We start from the raw sequence: 24,733 nt of genomic DNA, 5'->3' as shown, positions 1-24,733 counted from the left end.
AAAATTATGTGTGACACAAATTTCCCTTTGTAGGCTGCAACAGACTGTGTTAAAAATGCTTGACTTAAACGGGCGATGGTGGTGTACGCCTTTGATTCCAGCACTTGGGAGGGAGAACAGGTGGATCTCTGTGAGTTCAAAGTCAGCCTGGTGTACAGAGCCAGAACTGTTACACAGGGAAACCCTGTCTGGAAAAACAAAACAAAAAAAGTTTGACTTGTTCACACTTTTTGCTCATTAAGCTGCCCTTAAGGCTTGCAGTGAGTCGTGTACAAAGCAAAGCGTGAGAATCCAGGTCAGCAGGGCACCATTCATCCCCAAGTTCACTAGGCTTCAACTTGCTAGTTCTTGAGCTAGATAAAAGGAGGACAACACAAGGTTCCTGTGTCAGTTCACTCATTTATTCAGAAAACCAAGTTAGTAAATGTGTTCATTTTTTCATTCTCATTTGCCATATCTCCTTGTCACCTCAAGTACTCATGTAATCTTCCAGATTTTGTATATTATGTACTTTTAAGTCATTTATATCACTTGTTTCTTTCTTTTGTTGTTGTTGTTTTTGGTTTTTTTTTTTTTTTTTTTTTTTTTTTTTTTTTTTTTTTTTTTTTTTTTTTGGTTGGTTGGTTGGTTGGTTTGGTTTTGGACACAGGTTTCTCTGTGTAACAGCCCTGGCTGTCCAGGAACTAGCACGTGGAGGCCAAGCTGGCCTCAAACACACAGAGATCTGCCTGCCTCTGTCCCCCCAAGTGCTGGGATTAAAGGTGTGCGCCACCACTGGCCCACCTATCATTTATTTTATATGTCTTATAATATTGTTTCAAATTTGCTGAGGATGCATCTCAGTGGCAGGGTGTTTGCCTACCATACACAAGACTCTGGATTCAAGTTCCAAGAGTATAACAAAAAGAGAGCGCTTCAAACACGAGTAGATTGTTTTTCTCTGTTATTTATTAAATTACCATGATTTCTATTTAATTGAACAAAATAAAATAATTCTCACAGACAGAAAGACCAATTTTTGAGTTTCCTGTGTGTTTCATCTTTTTATCTGTGTACTCTGTAAATATTGTCAAACTGATTTGATTACAAAACTTTTACATTTTGTTTTGATATCTGATGACGCAGAACCCTACTAGTTATCTTCCTTTGTATGATTTTACTGACTATTCTTGAACATTTTAATTGTGATTTATAAACTTTGGGATACTTTTGAATTCTTAACAATGTTTCTTGGACCCTGTTTTAATTTTATTAAAGCCATAGCCTGACTTTAGGGAAAGAACAGTTCATTAGACCATGTGTCACCTAGTGACATGGTGGGTTTGACAATTTGTTGATTTTTTTTTATTTTCTACAAAATGATGCTATTTTTCAAAAACAATCCATAAAAATTAATGAAACATATTTTAAAATGTTTTCAATGAATATGAAAATTACTTATAAAATATAAAGGGCTCTTAAAAATAATAAGGATAGAAAAAATCAAGAAAAATGGACAAAGGTCATGAACAGTATATTGATAGAAGGGTAAACTCAGTTTCAAACAGACAGGAAGATGCTAAATACAGCTATAAATGTTTTCAAATTTACTGTTTTTATTTTGTAATCCTGGAGACGGAATGCAAGGTCTCTCACAAGCTAGGCAAGCATTCTACTAGCCTGATTTTCAAATATTCATCCCAATAGTCTCAACTTGCTATGTGCTGTCTAATCTTCAGTTGGTAACCTGTGCTAGGCAACTGTTGGAAGGACTACCTTGAGGATTGCCCAATATTTAGCAGACTCCCTGGTTTTGCTCAGTAGGAATTAGCAGCACCCATCCTTTAATTATAACAAAAAAAAAGTATCTCCAGACAATGACAAGCATCTCCTGTGGGCAAAGTCCTGACACTTTGCAGACTATCGTTATCTACCTATTAAAGAAACTAAAAAGGAAGAGCAACAAACCAAATCCTCTTGTCTGTCAACTATTTCTGACTGCCTTTTCTGCTACCAACAGGAAAAAAAAGTCTGCCTTTAGAAGTAATCTCAGTGTTGGGTAGGAAGGGATGGGAGGGTGCAGAAGGCAGTAATGGGAGGAGCTGAAGTACAGGGTGTTGGAAAATGTTCAAATATGTTGTATGAAATTCTCAAAGAATTTATAAAACTATTGCAGAAAAACCCAACAAGACTGCTCTTCACGAGCTCTCATGAGCACCCCTGCAATCAGAGATGTAGTAAAGAGAAATCCTCTTCTATTTGCTGGTGAAAATGGAAGCTAGCCCGGCTTTAGCTTTACTGGAGAACAACTGAGAAAAAAATCTTTTTAAAAATTTAAAATATCTATTCTTCAACTGGGCAATTCCATTGAGGGAATAAATGAAATTAAGTATGTATAAACATTTATTGTGCCGTGATTTAATTATAGTACTGTTAACAATGACCAAACCTAGAAGCAGAATAAATGACCACAAATAGGGAATGACTAAATAACTTATAATACACCCACACACCGGATTGCCGTGTAGAAGGAACTAGAAGTTATTACATGGGATGTTCTCTACCTAGTACTCCCCAGCAAGATAAACAAGAACCAGGAAAGTGCATAACATAATCCTACTTCTTTCAAAATGTGTACCTCTACATAAGAGTGAGAAAAACATGTCTCAATATCCTATTTACTTGTACTTTTTTGGGAGAACATAGTATGCAGAATATATAAAGATTCTTATGATTCAATATCAAAGAAAACGATTTGGGAGCAAAGACCTTGAATGGACATCTCTTCAGTGAAGATATACAGATAGTCAATAAATACATGAAAATACACTCAACATTATCATTCTCTAGGGAGGTTTAAAATCAAAACTATGACATACCACATCACACATAAATAGGTAGACTACCCCTTAGAAAGGAAAATACACATTGAAAAGGTATAGACAAATCAGATGCTTTGTATGCTGCTTGTATGAAGTAAAATGATACAGTTTCTATGGAAAACAATTTGGCCCCTCCTCAGTCAAAACAGAATTCCTAAGCGATGCAGCAATCCTTTTCCTTGGAAACACACATCCAAAGCCTTACACACAAATGTTTATAACTCACAACAGCCAAGAATGTGAAAACAAACCAAATGCCCACCAACTGATGACTATCTAAACCAAATGTGGTTCATGGCTCAACTGTAAAACAGAAAGAAGTCCCAACTTATGTCACAGTGTAAAAGAAAAGTAAAGTCGTTCTGCTAAGTGAACAAAGCCAGAAGTGAAAGCTCATAGGTCTGAAACTTTCAGAATAGATACGTTCTTAGAGGCAAAGGCACATTAGCATTTCCAGGCATTGTGGATAGGGAATGAGTGGGGGTTGGTAGCTTCTTAAGTGTGGGTTTGCTTTCTGGAGTTGAGAACATCTCTTATTCCTACAAAGGAGGGAGGGTTCCACAGTATTAAAACCACTGAGCTCTTTCCATATTGCTTATTTTGCATTATGTGACTATTACCTTAACTTAAAAATTATAATCTATGACCATACTGTCCTTACTTAGCATGTCCATTTTCATGCCATCTGAAAAGCTAAATGGGGTAGGAAGTAGTTAATACTTGAATGAGAATATATATACATATATATGAACATGTATAAATATGTATAAATTTAGTTCTATTGCTGCAAATCCACACAACTTTAGCAACTGAAAACAATTACAACAGCTAAGCTCACAGGAGTTGTGTAGAACCAGGTGGGCTTAGGTAGGATCTCTGTTTGAGGTTTCACAGATCAAATCCCAGATGTCAACCAGACTCTTCTCTGGAGGATCTGAGGAAGACTCCATTCCAAGTTCTTTGAGTGCTGCATGGTGGTGGTGGCAGGTTTTTGTTTTTGTTTTTTTGAGACAGGGTCTCACTATGTATGCTGGCTGTCCTGGAACTCCCTAAACTGCTCATGTTAACCTTAAAATCCTCCCACTTCACTTTACCAAGTGCTGGGATTCCAGTGTGTGCTCCTATTCTTGACCCTTTGAGAGCCTTAGAAGGATTCAGTGCTGTGTGACTGTAGGACTGAGGTCCCTGCTTCCTTGCTGTCAGCCAGCGGCCAGACTCCCTTGTCCCAAGCTACCCACATGCCTTGGTTCATAGGCAGCAGAAAGTCAACCCCTTCTCACCTTTCAGTAAATCTGACTTCCTTTTCTGCTACCATGGAAAGACAATTGTCTGCTTACAAAAGGCAACCTGTGTGTTCTGGGATAAAGTTCTGTACACTGTGGAGATGTGTCTCTGCCTAAGGAGCATTCTGATTGGTTTAATAAAGAGTTGAATGGTCAATAGCTAGACAGGAGAGAATAGGCAGAGCTTCTGGAGAGAGAGGAACTAGGGAAGAGGGCTGTGGGATTAAACCAGGAATATGAGGAGTCGGACATAGAGTATGGAGGAGATGTAATGAGCCACGTGGCAAAAATAAATATAAACGGGTTAATTTAAGTTATAAGAGCTAGTTGAGAACAAGCCTAAGCTAAGGCCACGCTTTCAAGATGATTAAAAAGTCTCTGTGTCACTATTTGGGACAAACTATAGCTGTGATGAGAAACTGGTATTATTATAATTATTACAATACGAGAAAGACCTTGGTGGGTCCCACAGCGGGTGATGAGCGAGCGGGCAGGAGACAAATAGGCCATGCGGAGAGAGCTTGAGTGTGGAGTTTTATTTAGGAAGAGAGTATTGGGAGAAAAAAAGGAAGAGGGGAGAGAGATGGGGAGGGGAGGAGAGGAGAGAAGAAGAGAGGGAAGTAGAAGCCTTGGAGGGAAGAGAGAGATTGAGAGTGGGCGGAGCTTCTCTTAAAGGGGCCTTTGCACCTGCTACAGTCCCATAGCAACAGGGTGCCTGTGCCCAAGGGACAGGGCCAAGGTGTGCCTGGACTCTAACAAGCATGGTGGGAATTTAGGTGACTATATATTTAACAGACCTGAAGTTCTCATACTTTTTGGTCTCAGCCCTTGTTATTGAGAGCTTTTGATTTTGGTGGTTTAGAACTACTCGATATTATCCAACAGTAGCAATTTTGAACATAACACATAAGCACGCAATCTTTTGGCCTACAAACTGATGACATCATCACACATATTATAGTCTCTGGAGTGTATATGAATGAAGTCTTCAGACCACGCCTTGAAGAGACTCTGTGAAAGATGTCGACACCTTTCATTTCTGCAAACTGATCCACCCGCACATTTTGGTGTGTTTACTCATGCAGCTTGATCTGCTGTGAGATCAGGACAGAGTCAACCTGTGAATCGAGCAAAGAGTCATACAGAGGGGATGGAAGAAAGCACTGGGAGTCCCATCCTGTTTCGCCCTTGGAAACAGACTGCTTTTATTGCCTCCTTGTTTTCCGTTTTAGTGGAAAAAAAAATGTTCATGATTGCTTTTGTGATTCTGGATTTTCCATTTTCCTTTTAACTAGTGTAAGAATTGAATCTGTAGGAGGAATTAAAGGATGAGAACTCAGATTGAGATTGCCCTCACTAACAGCAGCAGACTTTACCAGCTGAGAGGGGAATTTCAAGACTGGAAGTCACTGTAACCTGGGGTACAGGAGAGCCTGGGTCAGGTTTTGTAGCTAAGAGTAAGGAAGAGGGGGAGTTCAGGGGAAGTGAGTAGCCTGTCTTGGTAAAATATTTTTCTTGAAATGATGAGGTGGGAGACTGATTGTTGAGAAACCTCCCGGTGTGGGGTGGGGAGGAGCTGTTTTTACTTTTGCAACCTCGGGGAATTTCGTGAGCTGCACTTTCTGGAACTTGGAGCCTATTTTAGGGCCTTGGCTTTTAGGGAGATTTCCTTTACATAAGATATACTATAGTTAATTTTTCTTTGTATCCTGCGAACAAAAATAGTAACGAAATAAAGCAAAAACATTTTGCAGGCTTGATCGCTCATTCTTGTTTTCTTTTGGTCTGTAATTTAAAAAAAAAAAAAAGTTCAGCTCTCCGGCTCGAGTCTTTTTCTATGGCAGATGAATACAATGGTTAGAAAGAAGGAAGGAAGGAAAGAAGGAAGAAGGCTGCTGGGGGCGAGCGACGGCGTTTTCCCGCCTCAAGGTTAAAGGTGTGCAGGCCTGTGTCACTTCGTCTCCCAGGAGGAGGACCAACTAGACATCAGAGGGCAGGCGGGTAAAACTAGGAAGGCTCACGGTGCGGAAGCGCACATCCGGGGATCCCGCTCCAGGGAGCGTTCCGGACGCATGATCGGAAAACGCCAGGTGACCGAGCCGACTAAGGGGTAGAGGGCAGGCACGTGGGATCCCGCCACAGCGTCCAGACAGGATCCCCACCGGTCGGGCGTCCGAGAGACCCTCACGTCAGTGGGCTGGCGTGCCGCCCCGGCAGACGCTGACCACTGGGGATGCAGGGACGTGGGCTCTGATTGGCTGTGAAAAGGGGTGCGGTTGAAGGGGGCGTGGCTCGTGTGCGCCCTGCGGCGGACTAGGCGGCGGGTGAGGCTCAGCGCTAGGCAGACCCAGGGAAGGGAAGGCGGCCGGCGGGAGGCGGCTGGAGATCGCAGCAGCCTGACCCTGGCGCGGGGCGGTGTCGCGTGCCGTGACAGGTCCCCGCGCGGGGCCGCGGCCGGAGCGAGCTCCTGTTGGCCGAGAGGGAGGAGGAGGGGGCCGGCTTGGCGTCCAGCTCCTAGAACCCAGGATGGATGTGCCGGCCCGGGTGTCCCGACGAGCGGCGGCCGCGGCGGCAACCATGCTTCTGCGGACGGCGCGCGTCCCTCGCGAGTGCTGGTTCCTGCCGACCGCGCTACTCTGCGCTTATGGCTTCTTTGCAAACCTCCGGCCATCCGAGCCCTTCCTCACGCCCTACCTACTGGGGCCGGACAAGAACCTGACTCAGAGAGAGGTAGGCGCGGCGCAGCGGACGGGCGGGCGGGAGGCCAGGCGGGAAGCGTGTTTGCGGAAGGCCTGCGCCGAGCCCCGGTGCACACCACGCAGATAAGCTGATCTGTCTTTTGCTCACTTGGAAAAACACTTAGTACTCTGCCTCGCCTTACTCTTGAGTTTCTAGCACTGATGTTCAGTGCGGGACTAAGCAAGAGAGGATGCAACCCGCGTGCACGTTTGTCTCAGGTCATCTGTGACTAGTGCTGTATGGTGGCTCTGTCTGGATACGTCCTTCATGAGCTGCTGGGTTCAGGGGGCAGAGAATGGATTTAAAAAAAACAAAACAAGATAAAAACACAGTAAGCTCTGCTTTGGATAGAATATACATACATAACACGTGTATTTTAGCGTGTTTGTATATGTGTGTGCACACACATGTATATTTACATATACACAAGTGTATATATAGTATATATGTGTAATACGTGTGTATGTATATGTGTGTGTATATATGCACTCGTATATATGTATGTATTGTAGCGCTGCTTTTGTAAAAAGGTTCCTGTTTTTCCTCCTCTCCTTGCCTTTGACAAGATAGATATGCTCTATCCTGTGAGGACAGTCCAGGACGTAGTACGCCATCTGAATTTATTTTGTTTTAATTAGATGAGATTGTGTTCAAAGATATTCTGCCCCAGCATGAAAACAACTGGTATCACATAACTGACACTTAGTTTTTCTTGTATTGCGATTTGTTGCTTCACCCACAGGTTTTGTTACTTCCCTACATGTGGAGGTCCATGATCAAGAATTCCTGGGCATTCATTTCCTCAGGTTAAGGACTTGCCAGCATAGCGCATCAGAAGTGCATAGAGGACTTTAGAAATGTGCCTAACTCTTCTTACTAAAACATGTTATCCCAGCACTTGGTTTGGGGAGAAGAGAATATTGACTGAGAAGGAAAGGAAACCAGTTCGACCCCAGTACCCTTTCCTCGATTGCCAAAAAGGGTGAAAGCTGAGGAATGATGTCTTTTCCCCACTGTCTGCTGAGTGAACACTGGACAATTGTCACCTTTTTCCTGCGCCTCTTTCCTTCCTTACCACATTGCTTCCCTGCCCGAGTCGCTGTAAAATATTACTCCCTTTTAAACTTGCCCTGGCATTTGAGGAGCAACTAACTCAACAACTCAGGGTGGCAGGTCAGAGCAAGCGGTGGCACTACCAGAGTCATTTGGGATTGGCAGGTTATAATTGCTCCAGTTTGTCGCTGCTGTGTGCCTTTATTCAAGGTCACTTGAGAAAGAATTGAGAGTCAGTGCTGAGTCCCTGATTCTCTGACAGCGAAGTACAGCAGACTTCTGCCCAAATGTTAAATCGTGATTCCTCGTCTTAGGGTCCCTTCACAGTCACTCACTCTCTGGTTATAGTTGGCACCAATTGTCTTCCGGTCAGAATGATTTTCCAAGAAGAAAATTGCTACATAGTTATAAGACCCAGAGCAGCCATTGACCAGAGGCAGACAGGATTCTGTGTGTGAGCAGATACCTACTGCCACATGGTCTGCACACTGTGCACACTTGCCTGACACAAGCCCATGAGGAGAAACACACTCTTGATTTTGATATTGAAAGCTGATCTGTTTTGTCACGGGCCCTGGACTGAGAGCTGCTATGTGCTGTCACGGTCACATGCTCTGCCTTAGCAGAAGGCCTTATATGCATTTGGGGGGGGGGGGCATAGGAGCCTCTCACTGTGCTGGGCCCAGTAAATACTTGTCTAGTGTATACAACATCAGGATGCTTCTCAGTGCGCATTACTCGAGGCCAGGGGATTTGAAGAGAAATCTAGAGGGCTGGTGTGTGGGATCTCGGAATGATGGCTGATTCTGTTGGCTATGCCATTGTTCTTTTTCTTTCCCTATGGAGAATCCTACATTAAAAACAAAAAACTAGTAGCTGAAATAGAACCACTGTTTTCCTTGAGTGAGCACGGCCGTCCAGCAATGTGTTTTGTAATCAAAGTAAACCCCAGGTTATAGTGAGTAACATTTGTATTGAAGTGTGTAGTTTCCCCTTGAAGACTTCAGAAGTGCCAACCTGGATCATCTTAAATGGTGCTAAGATTACCTAAGACCCAAGGGCAGAATTTCCTCTCGCCATTTCCATGTTAAAAAAATTTTTTTAATAGAATATTAGGAAAAGTATTACTTTTTATAAAGTTACCACTTTAAAAGTTGAGACAGCTTGCAATTGTACTACATCCCAATCATTGAAAAACCAGACATTAATAAGAGCTATGTATTTACTTATGGTGCTAGGAACAGAATCCAGGGCTCCTTCTGCAGCAGGTTCTAACCACTGAGCCATCTCTCCACTGACGATTTTTTAGGGATGTTCTTAGTAGGTTGCCCAGAGTATCCTACACTTGTGATCCTCATGCCCCAGCCTTTAGGTGGCCGGGATTACAAACATTTACCACCATACCCAACAGAGCTCTTTGTCTCTAAAAGGTGACTTTACCTTTTCTCGGTAGCGCATGGTTTTGGTGTTTACTGCTTTTCTTGGACTTGTAAAACCATTCCACACATTCTACTTGACACTCTGAGCCTGGCGATTCCTTTGCCCCTTTAGTACACCCAGGTTTCATTCATTTGCCAATCCTAAATGTGGCGTATTCACCAACTCATGTAAGGTCCAATACTCAAATGTATGATCTGTTTGGAATAATCTCTCTCTCCTCTCCTCTCCTCTCCTCTCCTCTCCTCTCCTCTCCTCTCCTCTCCTCTCCTCTCCCTCTCTCTCTGTTATATCTTCCTTATCTTTCTGGGCCTGCCATGTTCCTTTTCAGTTTCCATTTTTAAATATATGTGCTGCATGCTTTTTATTTGGCCCAGAGCTCCCGAAGCTAAAGGTTCATTTATTCTTTTTTGTCGCTTCTACACATTTGAAGTAGTGTTATGTAAATCCGTGTTCATTAAGTAGGGCAGCAGGACTATTGGCACTGTTTTCTTAAGCCTAAATGTGAATCGGTTTAAAACTGAGCAGTTGGCTTCCTGTGACCTGTATCTCAGAAGAACATGAAGACAAACAAGTCTGCCCAAAGTTATGAACGACACTTTGAATAGAGCAGATTAGTTCCCTTTGATCACATGGCAGATTTCACCTGAGATAAGAAGTTAGTTATGGACAATTAATAAGGGTATGGAATTTGTTTTTGCTTATAAGAAGTTGCCCTTCAAGAGCCAAAATATCTATTAAAGGAATATTTTCTGGTGTTAAGACTTCTCTACCAGAAATGTTTAAAAAGAATGTCCTTTGAGGCCCATTCCTGGAGTATGTGGTCTTTATCTCCTGAGGAATCCCTGTCATGTACCTCCACAGAGACAGTAAGCTTCTGCAGGCATTACACGTAAACTTCGTACATTCTGAATCGATACCAGGTTTTTGATTGAAGAAAAGAGGTGTTTTGGTGTGGTGGATTGGGGATGTCTGGTTCCGATCTTCTCTCTGCCAATCCTGGCTGTGGTAACTTTGTATAATTCAACATTCTCTACCACCGAGTTTCCTTCTTATAAAATAGCAATGATAAAGCATTTACTTCTTAGGATTCTTTGGATTAACTAGAAATAATTGAGGTAGGGGCTGGAGAGATGGCTCAGAGGTTAAGAGCACTGACTGCTTTTCCAGAGGTCCTGAGTTCAATTCCCAATACCTATATGGTGGCTCACAACCATCTGTAGTGAGATCTGGGGCCCTCTTCTGGCTTGCAGGCATACATGGAGGCAGAACACTGTACATAATAAATAGATACATACATACATATATAAATATATAAATAAATAAACCTTTAAAAGATAAAAAAATAATTGAGGTAACGTTCACATCGTTGTGCATTGTATGTGGGATTCTCTCAGAGATGCGCTGCTATGGCGCCAAGCAGTGGTTGCCTATTCTTTGACGTTCCTTGTAGGAGAAAAACAGTTCTCTTAATTAGAGGGAGTTAAAGAGAGCCCATCCCTTACCACATTTAGTTGATATCCCGAGGCTGCTAGTATTACTTTCCCTCATCTTCAATTACCTAAATTGTGGGTCTGTGGTATGTGGTGTTAACCTTGTAAGTGTTAATTATTTATTTTGAAACAAAGTCTTAGGCTGTTGGGAAACTGGCCTTGAACTCATTAATGGTCCTCCTGCCTCAGTCTGCAGGCATGCACCACCACACCCTTTAAATTGATAAGGGATAGACTTATACGATGAAGCTTTGGCAATTAAGCATTTAAGGACAGCTAGTACTGAAAGTTACACGTCTAACCATAAACGGTATTACTAGCATGAATAGTTGAGCAAAACTTGGGAACAAAAGAAGGTGGGGTGCTGAAGGAAACAATAGAGAACATGTTAAAACTTTGTATTAGCATAGTAATGGTATGTGTTCATATATTAATTTCAACACATGCATATAGGTCACAGGGATCAGAACAGCTAGCATTCACCTCTCCACCATTTCCTTAAACTGTTCCTTTCGGCTTATACATAAGCTATATAATTGGTTGTTGTTGACTACAGTCATTCCAAAGCATAGTGGAATGACTCTTTTAGCCGTACTCTGGCACCTATTTCCTCTGCATACCCCATCTGTGTTTATAGTGGCTTGACTTCCATGTATGAGAGTGAGCATACATTTGTCTTTCTGTGTCTGGATGATTTAACCTAAATACAGTTTCTGGTTCCACCCATGTTGCTGCAAGAGACAGGGTTGCGTTCTTCTGTATGCAGTAATAGCTCCTTGTGTACCTAGAGCACAGTTTCAACGAAGAATCCTTTTGTTGTTGTTTTGTTTGTTTGTTTGTTTCGAGACAGAGTTTCTTTGTGTAGTGTTGGAGCCTGTTTTGGAACTCGCTCTGTAGATCAGGCTGACCTCGAACTCATAAATCTGCTTGCCTCTGCCTCCTGTGTGCTGGGATTAAAGGCGTGCACCACCACCGCCTGGCTGCGAAAAAATACTTTTTAAGGAGAGGATTGTAGGCCAATAGCTTTGCTGTAGGGACCTGTGAAGGCATAGAAACATGCTGAGACACACACAGGACAGTCAAACTTCAGAGATGTGAGGGAGAGTAGTATCTGGAAGAACAGGGGTAAAAGGGAGCTGGGAATTGCAGAACGTGGCTTTCTCTCGAGGTTCCTTTGCTAAGGGACACGGAGACACTTTGTTTCTCATTTGTTAGAATTTGCACACTTTGACAAAAAATCCCTCCTACAGTCCTTGATTAAGACTGTGCAGATTTCGAGGCCACTCTGGTATGCATAGCAAGTTCCAGATCAGTCATGACAACTGAATAGCTGGAACCCCCACTCCAAAAACCCAGAGCAATGGCAGTAAGACAGAAACACTCAAAACTGACTAACCTCTCCCTTTAGGACATTGCTAGGTGGTGAGCTCCTTGCAGGACATTGCCAGCGATGATTGGTACCTGGAGAACGAGGTTCACAGTGTGCCTGGTTCTAGTTCATACAGTCCAATAGCCTATTTTCAATTCAGTCTTCTAGTTTTCAGACCTGTGAAAAAACAGAGTAAAGAATTGATTATGCGCGGAACCCTTCATTTAATCCTTGCAACAAAGAGTCCAGTAGTGCAGGTTTTATCCTCTCATGCTACTGCTGAAGATGGATTCTCAGGGGATCTGAGAAACTTACCTGTCCACAACCCCCTATTTACAATGATCAAGCTTACCTTTTTCAGCCTTATGATCCTATTCAAACAGGACTCGTTCAGTGTGTCATATTCTGGGGTTGATTTTGACCTTTTCCTGAGCTAGCAATGACATTTTGTTGTAATGCCCGGCAGCAGCAGTGAGTCACAGTTCCCTTTCAGCCTTCCCTTCTTGAAGGAGAAAAACAATAGATGCACGGCTGCGCTGCCAAATGATGCAGTTCTGCGGGGTGCACGTTAAACCCGTTTTTTAATTTGTGCGCAGTATGTGTTTATGTTTTCAGGAAAGGGGGTGGCACATTTAGCCTGAAGTAAAATAGGTTGCCCTCCTCAGTCACTCTCCTTTAGTTTTTGTTTGTTTGTTTGTTTTGTTTTGTTTTTTGTTTGCTTTTTTTTTTTTTTTTTTTGAGACAGAATCTCTCACTGAACCTGCAGCTCACCAATGTGGCTAGGTTAGCTAACTGGCCAGCAAGCCCAAGGGAAGCTCCTGTCTCTCTCTCACTAGAGCTAAGATTACAAGCATGTGCCCCTGTACCAGCTTTTTTTTTTTTCTTTGGAGGGGAGGTTTGGGGATCTCCATGCTTGCATGACAAGCACTTTACCAACTGAACCGTCTCCCCAACCCAAATACGTATTTTGATTTATGTTCAGCTGATAGCAAGTTTATTAGCATTTACCCATTCTGAGTTGAAGAACAGCTCTTAATTACATGACAAGTAATGGAACTGAAATTCCAGACATAGTCTTTCTCATTTAAAACACACTCAAAAGATTATTTTTATAGACTACCAATTCAAAATTGTGCATAAAAAGAAAATAGCAGTAAGTTCCAGTTAACCTTATGTCATATAAATCAAAATAGCTAAAGGGAGGATTCTGTGTTCCTATTATAAAGAAATGATAAATGTTTGAGATAATAAATCACCTAAATACCCTGAGTTGGGTATTGCAGAGTGTATACATGCACCAAGATACACTGTGTCTCATAAATATGTACAACTATATAAATTATTTTTTTTCATTTAGGAAAAGAAAAATAAAACACCCCAAACTTGCATTTTATTTAAGGATGTGAGCGAGTAAGAAGGACACATGCTGCCTGTATGTCTATCACCAAGGGAGAGTTTCTCCATCAAGACACAGGACAGATGTACAGTTTTCTTCTGTTCCCCAAAGAGCAAACTTAAAATCCGAGAAACCTCACTACACACTGATACTAGAGGGGTGGCCCATAATACACGGCTCATGCTTCATTGGGTGGCCCCATGCACATCCCTATGTCTATATGAGCAGTACTGGTGGATCTCTGGGCTATGGAAGAGGAGGAAATAATAATGGAGTTGGTGGGGGTGGTCTCAGAGGAGTTGGAGGGGAGGGGTAGGAGTAAATATTATCTACATACTTTGTACATATGTATGAAATTACAAAAGAATTAATAACAATAAATGTAACAGATAAGAATTGGCAATGATCTCATCTCCAAGACAGTTTGGAAGGTTCCTTGAGCCTTCCAAACAGCATGCTGGCTGTTAAGTTGTTTGGATGAATGCTGGATCCACATCTCAGAATGTTTACAGGATCTGGGCGTGAGTGAGATGGACAATGTCTGACATCTCAGCACTTGGGAGGCAGAAACAGGAGGACCTAACATGCCGGACTACTTTGATCTACATAGTGCATTTGAGTCTAGCCTGGGCTACCTAGTAAGACTCTTGATGGGAAGGATTTTATGATGCAAAAGTGATGCAAAAGAGTGGGGATAGGAAAGGCGATTCCAGATAGTTACCTGGACCTTCTGCAGCTCACCTTTCTTTGATTGCTAAGGGAAAGTCGGTAGGCTGATCCGTAAGAGTGAATTTTTATGGCTTGCTGGCTCTTTCGATCACTGATGAGCTTTAATTCTCTCCCCACCAGGTCTTCAATGAGATTTACCCGGTCTGGACGTACTCCTACCTGGTGCTGCTATTCCCGGTGTTCCTCGCCACAGACTACCTCCGTTACAAGCCTGTCATTCTGCTTCAGGGATTCAGCCTTATCGTTACCTGGTTCATGCTGCTCTATGCCCAAGGACTGCTGGCCATTCAGTTCTTGGAATTCTTCTATGGCATCGCCACAGCCGCTGAGATCGCCTATTACTCCTACATCTACAGTGTGGTCGACCTGGGCATGTACCAGAAGGTCACGAGTTACTGTCGCAGTGCCACCTTGGTGGGCTTCACGGTGGGCTCCGTCCTAGGGCAGATCCTTGTCTCCGTGGCAGGCTGGTTACTGTTCAGCTTGAACGTCATCTCCCTCACCTGCGTTTCGGTCGCTTTTGCGGTGGCCTGGTTTCTGCCCATGCCACAGAAGAGCCTCTTCTTCCACCACATTCCTGCCTCCTGTCACCGAGTGAATGGCATCAAGGTACAAAATGGTGGCATCGTTGCGGATGCCCCAGCATCTAACCACCTTCCTGGATGGGAGGACATTGAGTCAAAAATGCCTCTAAATGTAGACGAACCTCCTGTGGAGGAACCGGTGAGTTTAGCCGTAAGTTTGCAGTTGCTGTTCTGGACATTGGCTAATGGCAGTGAAACAGACAAGCAAGCCCATTTGATTGGTTTGTTCATTCATTAAGATGAAGCTGATTTGTGTAAGGGATGGCCAATTTATCCTCCCTAGATTGCCTGATCCTCAAAGTCAGACTGACCTAGCATTATGTATCATGGCAGAGATGTCTTGGGGCGGTGTCTCCAGTTTTGTATCCCTACTGCTTGGTGCATATAAAGAAAACACACAGAAAATGTATGTTTAGTGAGTATATGAAGTGATTCAGTTGGCAATTTGTATCTACTTGTAGCTTCTGAATTGAAGCTCAAAGTATTTAAAGATACAAAATTTGTTTGGTTTTCTAAGCTAGAAGGGATATATGTTGTTTATTTTTTCAGATGCTGCTTTGTTGTTTTGTCATTCAAAGGGCAGCAAATGAAATTATAGAAAGAAATAACAAAAATTCCAGACGTGATTATGAAGCTCTTTCTTAGAAGAGGTGTCCAACACTTAATGCACCTCACCCATTCTTTGTAACCAAAAAGATGAATTAACTCCCAAGTTTATATTTTTAATATGAAAGGGGTGTGTGAGTGTGTGTGTGTGTGTGTGTGTGTTACAGTGGAAACTTTGCATAGTTAATAATTTGCCTAAGGTCATGTAATTGCAAACAATGAAGTCAGCATTGAAAGAAACTCCTGGTAGCTTCAGAGCTCGAGTCCTTGATAGCACATTCTGCTGTTCTTTTCAAATACATACATTTTACTTGAGTGAGATCAGCAGTTGGCTTTTACAAAGGAAGAAAAAAATTCTCGCAAGCTAGGAAACCGAGCTTGCATAGCTGTCTGCGCAATTGCCACCACAGCGTTTGAGCTCTGCTTCCCTTTGCTGTGCAGGAGCCCAAGGCAGACCGGCTGCGCGTGTTGAAGGTCCTGTGGAACGACTTCTTGATCTGTTACTCTTCCCGCCCCCTGCTCTGCTGGTCCGTGTGGTGGGCCCTCTCCACCTGTGGCTATTTTCAAGTGGTGAACTACGCCCAGGGACTGTGGGAGGAGGTGATGCCGTCTCAGAGCGCGGTTATCTACAACGGCGGCGTGGAGGCTGTTTCAACCCTGCTGGGTAAGCCGCCAGGGAGCGTGGGCAGAGGTAGTTAAGCCAGTCGTGATCAGGTCTACTCACTCCTCCCAAACTTGGATGTAATCATGTGGTAGAGGATGGTGGCTGACAGACACATTGGGGAAAATGGAATATAGTAATTTTCAAGACAATTTTCTTCATTTAACCATGTTCCACTTACCCGTGTTTACTGAGATTTTGAGTAGCAGTGTATTGTAGTTGGACGTAGCTAATACCTGCTGAGTGTTGTGTGTACTGAACACTGTTCTGTAGACAACATGTGTATTTGTGTATTCCAAAATTCCTGAGATGGTTGCAGTTACTGTTGTAATTTTAATTAGAAATTTTGGTCATTTTAATGATTTGTCTAAGACCAAATAAATGGTAGATAGTGAAGTAAAGATTGGAACTTGGGCATGTTTAGGGCCTGTATCCTTGGTAACACGTTCTGTTGCCCCTTTCTCATTTGTTGCCCTAATTCATAAGGTTGTTGGGAGAGTCTGCATAACAGCCATAAGCACCTACTAGTTATGGCTGGCCCCCAGACGGCCCTTGTGTATTTTTTGTAGCTTTCATCATCATTATCATCATTCACTAAAGGGAGGGAAGCAGTTTTGCATATCCTAGGTTGCCTCTCCATCTAAAGGACCAAGACTCGCCCATCTATGTTGCCAGACCAGATGCAGTGATTTTCTATGACTTTAAACTGTGCATCAAACCAAGCAATTATTTTCTTAGCAACATCCCTGGGTCTGTGTCCTTTTCCATCTAATTGCCACATACCCTAATTCACTCTCATCTCAGGGGTTCCATGCTAGTCCACCAAGTTCAAAATTCTCTGCTTGAGGTTCAAGGAAATCCATATTCTTGAGCTAACTAATTTATAACTTTAAAATTTTTAAGCTAAAGTAATATAACTGAGTTTTAATGTGTTGAACTGGAGTTTCTTTAGTCAATAACTAGATTACTTTTTTGCTTGTTTTGTAGGTGCTAGTGCTGTGTTTGCAGTGGGCTATATAAAAATATCTTGGTCAACTTGGGGAGAGATTATGTTATTCCTGTGTTCTCTTCTGATCGCTGCTGCAGTGTATACCATGGACACAGTGAGGAACATTTGGGTGTGCTATGCATCCTATGTTATCTTCAGAATCATCTACATGGTACTCATCACCATAGCAACGTATGTATTTTAACTCAGAGACGTATTAGGAAAAGTTATGGCAACATAAACTTGGATTTCTTTATAACCCCTCCAAATTAAAATTTCTGTTTAAAAGAGGCAAATGGGAGGAAGCACTATATTGTAGTTACTGTGCATTTTCTCCAGGAAGTGTTTAGGCAAGATTTGTGTGTTCTCTTGTATTTTTATCTTACTGTTTTTATAAGATTTGTATCATATAGTAACAGCAGTTTCCCATTATGGGAAAGGTAATTAGCAGCAAAAAGAATGGACTGTGTTGACAGAGGTTTCGGTCCTTCCTGGTCCCACAGCTGTTCAGTCCCCAAAAAACACACAGAGGCTTACATTAATTATAAACTGGTTGGCCTCTTAGTCCAGGCTTCTTATTAACTCTTGTATCTTACATTAACCCATAATTCTTGTCTGTGTTAACCATGTGGCTTGGTACCTTTTATTAGCGAGGCATTCTTATCTTGCTTCCTCTGTGTCTGGGTGATGACTGTAGATTGAGCCTTTCCTCTTCCCAGAATTCTCCTGTTCTGGTTGCCCCTGCCTGGCTACTAGCCAATCAGCATTTTATTAAACTAATACAAGCGCTAAATCTTTACAGGGTACAAAAACACTCTCCCACAGTAGGGCTGTGTTCACATTTAAAGTAAAGATGTATAACAATTTAGGAAGAGGTAATTGTACTCTAGTCATTTTGGTTTTCTCTTTAAAAAGTTTTCAGATTGCTGCAAACCTCAGCATGGAGCGTTATGCCCTTGTGTTTGGTGTAAACACCTTCATTGCCCTGGCATTGCAGACCCTGCTCACTCTAATCGTGGTAGATGCCAAGGGCCTTGGCTTGGGAATCACCACACAGGTAAGGGCTCTTCATTGACACTGAAAACAGTCTGAAATGAAAAGGGTGGGACACGTCTTATGATAACAAATTCAGACACTCTGAGCAGATCCAAAGCAAGTGCTCTCTCCTCCCTTCAGCTGCTGTTCTCTTCTGTGGGGGATGTGGAGATCATTACTTTTTGATGAGGGCCTAGAGCAATGGTTCTCAACATGTGGATTGTGACCCTTTTGAGGCAAATGGCCTTTTCACAGATGTCAAATATCAGATATCATACATATCAGATATTTACATTATGATTCATAACAGTAGCAAAATTACAGTTATGAAATAACAATGAAAATAGTTTTGTGGTTGGAGGTCATCACAACATGGGGAACTGTATTAAAGGGTCACAGCATTAGGAAGGTTGAGAACCACTGACCTAGAGCAATTAACTAGCTGGCAGGGACTGTTTTGGCTGAGAGATAAAACTGATTCCTTCCAGGCCTAGCCTTTTCACCTCCTCATCTATTTTCCATTCTTTTCTGTCTTTTCCTCTTCCTTTCCTGGTAAGGGAAGTCAGGGCCTCAAGCATGCTGGCAGATGCTCTTCTGCTGAGTTAGAGCACCACCTTACTTCTTCATTCTCGGTATGGGTGTTTTGCCTGCTTGTGTCTATACACCACATGCACGCTTAGTGCCTTGAAGCCAGAAGAGGATGTTCGGTTCCTAGAGCTAATTACAGATGTTTGTGATCTACCGTGTGGATGCTAGGGGTTGAACCCAGGTTCTCTCAAAGAGCAGCCAGTGTTCTTAACTGTTGAGCAATCTATATAACTGTATGAGATGTCCTGCTTCATGGTACCTCAGAGCCCTCTAAGACCCCATCCTCCTTTGTACAAAGCACCCTTCACCCATATACCAAGTTACTGACTTGCCGTTTGTTGATAAGTATTATGATTCTCAGCATGTGACCTATTGAGCAAACCTTTATGCAAACACTCAAAGAATGGCAGCTTTCATGCCTTCTGGAATTGTAAATGGCCTTATGTATTATAACTTTATAGTGTTTGTGGGTGTACTCTGTAAAGTAAGTAACTGAATCAGGAAGTGCCTGTCTCCACATTCAGCCATGCGATTTCTTTTTCCTGAATTTCCATTATTACTCAGTACTTCACACTTACACCTGAACTTTCCTAGATAGCAAGAGTTAATGTGTTAGCGTTAATTAGTTTTGTTTTCATTAAGCAAGCTACAAGAGAAATAAACCCAGCAAGTACTTGTACTGGGTGCTTCTCTCTCCATTCTGTTATAGACTAGAGTCATCAGTGCTCTGTGTCAAGTATAGGTCTGGGAGGTATTAGGGGGGTTGTCTAAGATCACACAATCAAGAACAGTGTGGTAGAGAGGATTTAAGTCAGCATTTTAGCCCAAAAGCTCTTCTTGGGTAGAGAACAGAGATTCATCCTGCCCATTTTGTGAGGAAGATTGCCAGACCATTCCAGTGAATAAATATGAGTGAGACTTGGAGTGGAAATTTAAGAGCACATTTTCAGATAAATGGCTTACTTAAGTGTGGAAGAATAGCATCTTGTGGGCTGAGCTGAAACTGACTGCTCTGGGTCATTAACACCTTTCCTATCAAAATATAGTCAAGTTTTAAAGAATCTGGCTCAGACGTAGGGCCACACTGTTGTACCTGAGCCTGTTTGTAAGTATTTAGTACGTTATTTTAAGAAGAAAAAAAATGAAGTTGTACACACACACACACACACACACACACACGCACACTGGTCAAGAAAGTCTTCTAAAAAAAATTCTATAGTGAAATACTCTTGACCTTCTAGTGCCTTCTCCTGGTGGGGGATAAAGCTCTTGATCTCTTAGGCATACCCACCCATCATTTTGAGGATACAGCCCTTGATTCACTTAGAACAGTAACAGCACTAACACCAACAAAAGCAGTGTCTGTGTCATTAGCATTGTGCTAGTAAACCTTTATGTACATGATTTTGTCTGTTTCTTCCAATAAGCCCTGTAAAATAGGAATTGTTTCAATTCCACTCTGTAAATTAGTCCAAGGCTCTGAGATTTTTTCCTTTTTTGTAAACCGTGTATGTGTGTGTGTATATGCACGCACACCTGTGTGCCTGTGTGAGTGTATATTCACAGGTGTGAGTGTGCCCTCAGAGGCCAGAAGAGGGTGTTGGATCCTTTGGAGCTAGAGTTTCAGGCCTATGTGAGCCAATTGGCATGGGTGCTGAGATCCAAACTCTTATTTCTCATGTTTGAGCAGCAAGAGCTATGAATTGCTAAAGCATCTCTCTAGCCCCAAGATTTAATTCCTTCATGTAGGTTACATCTAGGAAGAGACGCAAAGCCAGGATCCACACTCAGGCAGCTGATGGGCTTCAGTATCCCGCTGGCCTGCTTCTGTGTCTTCAGTGTCTGGCACATGTGTAAGCAGGCACCATTTCTGCAGTCTGACTGGGAAACTCCAGACATACCTCTGACTCTGTAGAATATGTTTACATGTATGTTGTGAAGCACTCGTCTCTAACTAGTAATTTTATGAATGACTGCTTTCCTCTCTTGTAGTTCCTGATTTACGCCACGTACTTTGCGGCCATCTCTGTATTTTTCCTGGCTAGTGGTGCATTCAGTGTTATAAAGAAATGCAGGAAGCAGGAAGAGCCCAGCTCCAGCCCTCCTCAAGCAGCTACTCCCTAACCTGCTGCTGAAGTCAGGCTGCTTCCAAGTGAGGACTCTGCACAGCAACAGCCTGGATGGATTTAAATTCTGTGTTCAGAAAAATATTTATTAGTGTGTATTTCATGGCTTCAAAGCAGCTACTCCATTAATACCGTGTCTTCCAGGAGTTATTATAATACTACTGAGAGAAGCCAGAACTGAAGCTTTCTTCGTGGATTATTTATGAGCGTTAATTTAAGAATGACTTTTTCTAATTAGACAAAAAAAAGAAGAAGAAGAAGAATTTGATTTTGGAAATCAAGTAATCAAGAGTAATCAAGTGGCATATCTGTTGTTTCCTTGATCAGCGTGTGAGTGTGAGATTTAATAGTCACGTGGCGGGATCAGGGCTTCTGTGACCACAGGGTGTCCTACATCATGATGGAAATGCGACTGTGAGCACTTGCCTCTATCCACGTCAATCTAACTTCAGTGTTACCCGTGGGCCGTGTGTCTGCAGATGGGAACTGCTCCCTGCTGGCAATGTTTGCTCTGGTTTAATGATCTGTCCTCTAAGGAGTGTCATTTCTAATTTTATTTTTTAAATTCATTGTATGAATGTTTTTGGTTCCCATTCTGACCATTGTATATTTTGGGAAACTTTCTTTAGAAGTACATTTTTTGCATTGTTCATATGCTTCCCAGAGAAGCTCATTTCATTAGAAAAGGCAAATTTTAAAGCCTGCTGCTAATCTAAATGGGGAGAGCTAATCACAAACTCATGGTAGGTGTACTTGTCTTTAATACTTTAGTATGAAGGACTCTTAATTCCAAGTAAAAAAATCATTTTCAGGTTAGAGATAGAGGCAGCCTATTCTATATTTGCATACCCTTTTATTTCCAAAATAAAATTAACTCTTTTCCTTTGAAACAACTTCATTCCCATATGCCTTTTATGTTATCTTGGCGTTCTTATCCAAGATAAAGACATCAGTAGGAACTAGATTGTTCTAAGGCCTTTTTCATAAACTGAGCCTCTTTTTAATTGTTCTACTGTAGCTGGAACTAAGATAGATTTGATGCCTGCATTCTGGACCTTAAACCTGCCTTTATTCCTAAGGTTAGATCATCTTGAGAGATACTTCAATTAAAATTCGTTCCATTTCCTCATTACTTGAAAGTATACGCTAATATTTGTGAGAACTGAGAACTATTTCAAAGCCAACTTCGTTGCCTTATTGTGCAAAGAGTCTTTGTAGGTGCTTTTAACTAGAGTGTTGATTTTCTAAGAATAGAATAGCTAAACAGTGTTATTAATATTGAAACTGCTAAATTGGGCCTGGGATAATATCCAGTAGTCGAAAGCTTGACCCGTGTGTGGAAGCATTAGCACTGAGAAGACAATACTGTAGAACTGACATCGAAGAAATGAGAGTAATAATAGGTCATTCCGTGCACCTTCCCTTATAGCTAGGAAAGGAAAAGAACACTGAGAAGGAGAGGGAGAACCTCCAATTTTACATTTCGGTCACCCTCCTCACCCCCCCCCTTTTTTAGGAAGTTGATTGCCCAAAAACAAGGTTTGCATTTAAGAAATTTTATTCTTTGCTTCTTAAATATCATTGGTACAATCAAATTGCTCACATTACCAAAGCATTATTTTCTTGGAATTTAATCCACAATTTGTGGCACCCAACCTGATCCTTCTTACCTGTCTAAATCATATGTTCACATCTTGCTATGTGGCCGTATTTGCTGAATGCTGACCCGGATGTGCTAGTTGTACTGTATGCACTTTTACGAAGATGTGAAAATAATTTGTTGTACTTTTTATTCAATTATGTATAGACTACAAAACTATTTTTATTAAATAAATATTTTACAGTATATTTTCCATCTTTACTCAATATTATTTTGAGTTCATCTTCAAAAGGAGCTTTACATCTATAAATCTAAAAGCTTTCCTAGGACAACATACTTTTAAACCTATACCATCTCACCTTGCCAGGTAACCCCCATCATTGCCTTAACTCTGCCATGCTGTGGTCCTTCTCCCTCTGCCCCATGCTTCTGCTGCAGCACTTGGCGCTGGCACTGACTGCAACCCTGGTTTCTCTGCATCCCTCATCTCCCTTTTAAGCATTCTTCTCTTTGGAAGCTGAAACAAACAGTCTCCAGTCCCTTTGCTACATTACATTAAGGAAATTACATTATGTTACATTAAGGAAATTAAAACCAGGGCTGGAAATCTCGTTTTGAAACTCCAAAGCCTCTTTGTTCCACGCCAGACTATTCTGAATCCCAGAGAAGAAGTACCTTCATGGCATCAACCGCAAATCATTTCTCATTGTATACTAAAGACCAAATCAGTCTCGTCAGCACGCCAGTCTCATCGCACAGCACCCAAATGAACAGTTTCCTTCTACAGCCTACTTAGTAAGGCCTTTCATTATCACTAAAGGATAGGGCATCTTTCATGCAAATATTTCAGATATGGTTTTCCGCCCCATAGTTTCTTCCCATGTATCTTAGCTGGCTTTCATGTTTATAAGTCTTTGTGTATTATTTTTGTCATTTATTGCAAAACAAATATCCTGGTATTACATGAATGTTGAATTATACAAATGATATTTGATAGACTCAGCCATATGATGATCTAATAATTAGCTAAGTGCCCAACATTTTTTAAAGAAGGACACCTTCATAAAACGTTAAGATTAAAATGACCGTGTTGGGCATACTGGACGCTTCAAGTTAATGTGTTTGAATGGTAAAACAAGACAATATCTGTTTCTTTTACTCGTGACTTCCTTGTAGATGATGCCTTCCATTTCGTTAGCATGTTATATCCTCAGGAAGGTGAACAGTATTAATTCTTTAAGACACCCATCATACTGATTCTCCCGTTTTCTTCAGTAATGCTGTCAGGTGGGTTATGAGTATTTGCTTTGCACTCTGCTGAGCTTCTGCTCCCTCGTGTACAAACAAGATGATGTCTCATGGGACTGTTGGGAAGGAATGGGGGAGCACATTTAAAAACAGCGGCTGCAAGCACTCAGTATGGTTGAGAAATGAGTTCCATGGCCCTGGTTTTCCAGTCACAATTAATTTGTAGCTATCAATTTCAAAACTACTCTCGAACCAAATCTTTGGCTCAAAAAGAAAATCAATAGAAGCTATCCATGCTTTACCTTCTGCTTATCATTAATTTGTGATTTTCGTTGCTTCCTGAAATATAGAAGAGCCGTGGTTCCTACTGTTAGATCACAACTGCTACAGATACCTCTATTTCTTGCCAAAAATCTATCCACACCCCTTGCCGCTTGATTGCTAGTCCTCCCAATCCCCATGCTCTGACAGAGAATCACTGAGAAAGCTTGCTGTACTGTCTGTCATCTTGTAAGCCCCTCCCTCTTGAGGCTACAAGAGAAGCTTATGGTCCTGCCTAGCGCCTGCCTCTGTCCCACTGGCTGTATGCTAGGCCAGGCTAGAGCATGTGATGTGAAGCTGGCTTATTCCCCTGAAACCTCTAAGAAACAGAAACATCCATTTGTTCTCTGGAACTGAAGGATCTGCTACTCCCATCAGCAGGGTCATTTGCTATGGTTGGCTAGGATGGTAAGGAACAAGGAAGTTCACTAGTAAGGCATGTAATCTGATGGCAGCGAACAGGGCTAATTTTTGAGTAGCTACTAAGAGTGCTAGTTGAATTGTTGTTGTAATGGGTCCCATGTAGGGGAGGAGGGCCCTTCTTGATTTCCAGCTGTAGAAATAGAAAAAGGGGAGTGGTTTTAGATTGGTAAATTAGCATTTGGCAACACGTGCT

At 42.0% G+C, this 24,733-nt stretch overlaps 1 protein-coding gene across 2 annotated transcripts; it reads left to right on the top strand.

The window, feature by feature from the left end:
• Positions 1 to 6,500: 6,500 nt before the first annotated feature.
• On the top strand, positions 6,501 to 22,794 carry Slc19a2 (solute carrier family 19 member 2). Of its 2 annotated transcripts, none has more exons than XM_057770979.1 (6): positions 6,501 to 6,874; positions 14,481 to 15,083; positions 15,992 to 16,214; positions 17,199 to 17,371; positions 18,115 to 18,256; positions 20,815 to 22,794. In XM_057770979.1, exons 1-6 carry the CDS (start codon positions 6,671 to 6,673, stop codon positions 20,865 to 20,867), a joined length of 1,398 nt encoding a protein of 465 aa, XP_057626962.1. In that variant the 5' UTR covers positions 6,501 to 6,670; the 3' UTR covers positions 20,868 to 22,794. The 2 variants fall into 2 exon arrangements, with proteins under 2 accessions (XP_057626962.1, XP_057626961.1); XM_057770978.1 differs by having other exon boundaries at positions 17,199 to 17,391.
• The last annotated feature ends 1,939 nt before the right edge of the window (positions 22,795 to 24,733 follow it).

The sequence above is a fragment of the Chionomys nivalis genome, chromosome 5 (assembly GCF_950005125.1).
Source record: "Chionomys nivalis chromosome 5, mChiNiv1.1, whole genome shotgun sequence".
NCBI classification, from domain to species: domain Eukaryota; kingdom Metazoa; phylum Chordata; class Mammalia; order Rodentia; family Cricetidae; genus Chionomys; species Chionomys nivalis.
Note: the sequence above shows the minus strand (reverse complement) of the source record. Positions and strands in the feature narration are given on the sequence as shown.